Source organism: Trichogramma pretiosum, unplaced genomic scaffold (assembly GCF_000599845.2).
Source record: "Trichogramma pretiosum strain Unisexual culture from Peru unplaced genomic scaffold, Tpre_2.0 scaffold62, whole genome shotgun sequence".
Lineage (NCBI taxonomy): Eukaryota > Metazoa > Arthropoda > Insecta > Hymenoptera > Trichogrammatidae > Trichogramma > Trichogramma pretiosum.
This window is the reverse complement of record NW_019641674.1, coordinates 958,201-962,313: the sequence shown is the minus strand read 5'-3', so window position 1 is coordinate 962,313 and position 4,113 is coordinate 958,201. Positions and strand designations below refer to the sequence as shown.

Sequence of the window (4,113 nt, the reverse complement as noted above, 5' to 3'; positions counted from 1 at the left end):
GGGGGGGGGGGGGGGGGGGGGGTTACCTGGGTTACTTATGTAGCTTGGGTTACCATTAGCAGAAGGTAAAATCAATAATTTCGTCAGGTCATTTCGTTTTCCGGAGGGGGGAAGATTTTCTTGTTAGTCGATTGTGTTGCCTAGTTCTAACCACCTCCCCCCTCCTCCTCTTTCCTCCCTTTGCTGGTTGCGGCTATGATTTGGTTTTGTTTTTTGTTGTGGAGTGTATATTAGTGTAGAAGTGTTACATCAGAACATTTTATATTTTTATGATTTTTAGATGAGACCATGATGATCGAAGCCGATGTAGTGTTGGGAATACTCAAGACGGATAACAATAGTACCCCGCCTTATCCAGTTATGGGTCATCCGCCACATCTTCAAAATCTCGATCTCAGCCTCGAAGAATTTTTAAAACATATTTTAGATGCGCACTCTAAAGAGAACAAGAAAGTTGGAATGAAACTCGATTTTAAAAGTATTGAAGCGTTTGAAGCCAGTATAGATATTGTTAAAAAGCATAATGTAAGTATTATAGTATTAAGGGGTCTACCCTCTCGGTCATTTTTGAAAAATCGATTTTTTTATTGCATTTTTGAATCGCTTAAACTTTCAACAATTTCCTCCTACATTTTGGTACAGAAATTCCAATTCTAAGACAGCCAAAATCAGGATTAAGCACGAGCTTATACACAGCGCTTAATGGTACTTGAAAAGTTTGAACGCGTTTTACGCATAATAACGTTTTTCAATGCCTAGTTCATAAAATTTTGAAATCTATTACTATCTCTACCATACACTAAATAAAATTAATAATTAATATTAATAATTGTAGTGCATACAAAATGTTTTTCAAAATTTTTCGAAATATGTCAATTTGTCAATTTTTTCAACTTTTTTAAAAAAACATGCGTGGCGATATTTCAAACAAATCTGGAAAAAATATATGTTATTGAATAACATGAAAATAGTACTTTTTGATACGAAAAAAATGATTCCAACCACGTCTCTGACGAGTCAAAACTTCTTGTAGAATTTTCCAAAAATCGACAAAAAACAGCGAAAAAAACCACTTTTTCAACACTCATTTGTCGCTGGGCACCTCCAAAATTTTTTTTCGGGCTAAAACTTTAGGAAAAGTCTTTTTTCATGTTATTCAATAACATCTATTTTTTTCAATTTTTTTTAAATATCACCGCATAAGTTTTTTTTAAAAAAGTAGGAGAATGACCCATACAGTAAATTTTGCTAAAATCAAAAATCTTTCTTTACGCGCTATAGCTACATTCATAAATAGTGTCTGCTAAAAATTTGATGATAATCGGTCCAGTAGATTTTAAAATTCTTCAACATACCAAACCTATTTTTTCAAACATTTTTCAATCAGCCGTTCCATAAAAATTCACCGATATTCATAAAAAATTTGTTTCATGTAGTTCGAGAGTGTATTTATTGAGTGTAGTAGTATAGTGTATTTATTGAGACAACTTTATTTTTCACTCCACCGAGAAGGTAGACCCCTTAATTTAATATCTATAAAGGGTAATTTTTTATCTTAAGCTGAATCGTTTAAATGAATGTTCAAGTCTTTTTGGTTCTGTAGTTTGATTAGTGTAAATTGATATTACAAAACTTTCTTAAAAATACTTCTTACAGTACTTTATAGCAATATATTTTATTATTATCTTGAAAATAATTTCTGACATATTTCAATTAAGATTGAATGTTTTGTATGCAACATATATAAGTTAAGCGAACTTTCTGCCACATAAACCAATATTTTATATACATCAGATAACCGTGCCACTCTGGGTAAACGCCGACATCCTCGAAGGACCTGTAAATGCGACTACAGCCAACGGCGCGCCATTAGCGGTCAATGCAAAGCTCTTCCTCGATGGTGCTGCCAAGCTACCGCAAGCTCTGCTATCGATCGGCTGGACCACCAGGTGAGACAGGCAGTGTGCAACTTCATGTCATGCACCAATGACCTATTGACCTGGTCGCAAAAAAATTCAACTCAATAAACGGCTGACATAGTTCAGGACCTAATCGTCACTTTCTCTGATCAATGATATTAATGTCCTTTGCAATATCTCACTTTGAACGGCTGCTTAAAAAACTTAATAACTTAACTTAATTTTTGATTGCTCAAATGTTTAATTCAAGATTACGTTACACATTGATATTTCTAACGTTAATATTATACAAAATGATAAATACAAGAAATGGAATATATTTTTTCATTTTTTACAGAGTATTGAGCCAAACAGGTTTAAATGCAACTTACACTGGTAACTATACTCTTGAGCAAGCGAACATCATGATTTCCAAATTGCAAGATTCAAAAACAAATCAGTCGGTAACTTATCCTGTGCGAGCTTGCTTTGTTGCTAATGATGATAAAGATACCGACGTTCTTGGCAAACTATTAACCAACAGCTCAAGCAACAACCCAACCCTCACAGTCTGGTCTGCTGTTGAAGATAAAAATGTTAATGCAACTAAATTATCAGAAGTAATTAAACGCATCGGGGTTGAAAAAGTCTACCTCGATGTTCCTGAAGAGCTATACAACAAACTCAGCCTCAATTCGGCTATTAACACCAAAAATTCAAAGTTGATACAATTTTCATCTTTGCTACTTGCTGCCATTGCATCATTAAGAATTCATTGAATGACTGTAGAGATAATATATTAAATCGGCTTTTACAGCTTACTGATGTGATAATGTGAAAAGATAAAAAGAACGAGCTTTTAACATTATTTCTGACAAAATTGTCTCTGATTCATACAAACTAGTTACTTCATATAAATACTTTCGACATAAATGACAGAAAGATAAAAATGAATAAATAATTATTGAGTCGCAACGTTTAAAGGAAACGTTCCTTGCGCATATTAATATTGATGATTTTGAATTCTTTTAAAGAATTAATGAAAGTAATAATAGAAAATAATGCAGAACATCAAAGCTAACAGTCAAATTCCAAGCTTTTCATTAGTTACTTTTTTCGTTTTTAACTTTTTGTTTTGTTTAATGTTTTCTATAGTAGGGAGGCAACTCGCACAATTTTCAAAAAAATTTATTAATGCTGCATTTTTTATTTTTTTATAAAAACTTCAGGTATATTTATTGTAATTTAAATTTTTAGATGAAATTTCAAAGTATGTAAAAGTTTTGCAATCATTGCAACGATTTGATTTTTACTTCAATTTTTTCTTTCTTAAGATCACTAACATATACTTGATCCTTACATCTATGTACAAGTATAATACTATATTTAAAAATATGTTTCAAAAGACTAACGATCTTCAGCTTAACTAAATGTTATAATCGTTTTTGTGTAGTAAATTGTTGAAAAAAGTATAATATTGACTCGATTGAATTTTTAAATTTCTCGAAAAATTTATATTTTAATTACTTTATTGTTGTTAATACATTATACATTTAATACAATCAATAAATAAAATGAAAAACCATAATTCAATTGAGGACTATTATAGTATATTTTTCCTTAAGATATTTAGCTTAGCTTGTAAGTTATCATTACTTGAGATTTGAAATAAATCTAGTATTATGAACTGTCGTTGTTCAAGTCCTTCAATAAGTATATCATACAAAACAATATACGATTCAAACGATTTTACTGACATAGGTAAGAGTTAAATAGTTAAATATAAATTTTGAATGGAAAATAAATACGTTGAAAAATTGTTAAAATGTTATCGTTAAGTAATTGATTAAACATTTAAATTTTAAAGTAATTAATTTTCGTTAGCTATCCTAAAATATATGCATTTTTATGAACTGTTAATGTATTAGTCTTATTTGAAGAATGACATCGAATATTTTTTGAGGTGTGGAATCATCGAAGAGAAAAGAAGAAAAAAGGTAGATCTATTGATACGTGATTGACTACAAGTTAGTTTGTTGAACAAATATACTGTCCATAACTTTGATAAAAGTAAAAAACCATTAAATGTATGTATGTAACATGTTATCATTCACATTAATTTTTTATCATCTATAATGAAATTTTTCGAAAATAAATAATATTTAAAATGTAAACATTTTCCCAGTATTTATTTGAAATTTCATCTCAATACTAA

The 4,113-nt window shown here is 30.2% G+C and overlaps 1 protein-coding gene across 1 annotated transcript in view; it reads left to right on the top strand.

Annotated features, from left to right (window-relative positions):
• LOC106659405 (protein FAM151B) overlaps positions 1–3,743 on the top strand; it is a 17,408-nt gene extending 13,665 nt beyond the window's left edge. The window contains exons 3-5 of the mRNA XM_014381965.2: positions 281–525; positions 1,795–1,949; positions 2,257–3,743. Coding sequence (XP_014237451.1) covers positions 281–525; positions 1,795–1,949; positions 2,257–2,677 — 821 coding nt within the window. The 3' untranslated portion in view covers positions 2,678–3,743. The remainder of the gene's footprint in view (positions 1–280; positions 526–1,794; positions 1,950–2,256) is intronic.
• Positions 3,744–4,113: the final 370 nt, after the last annotated feature.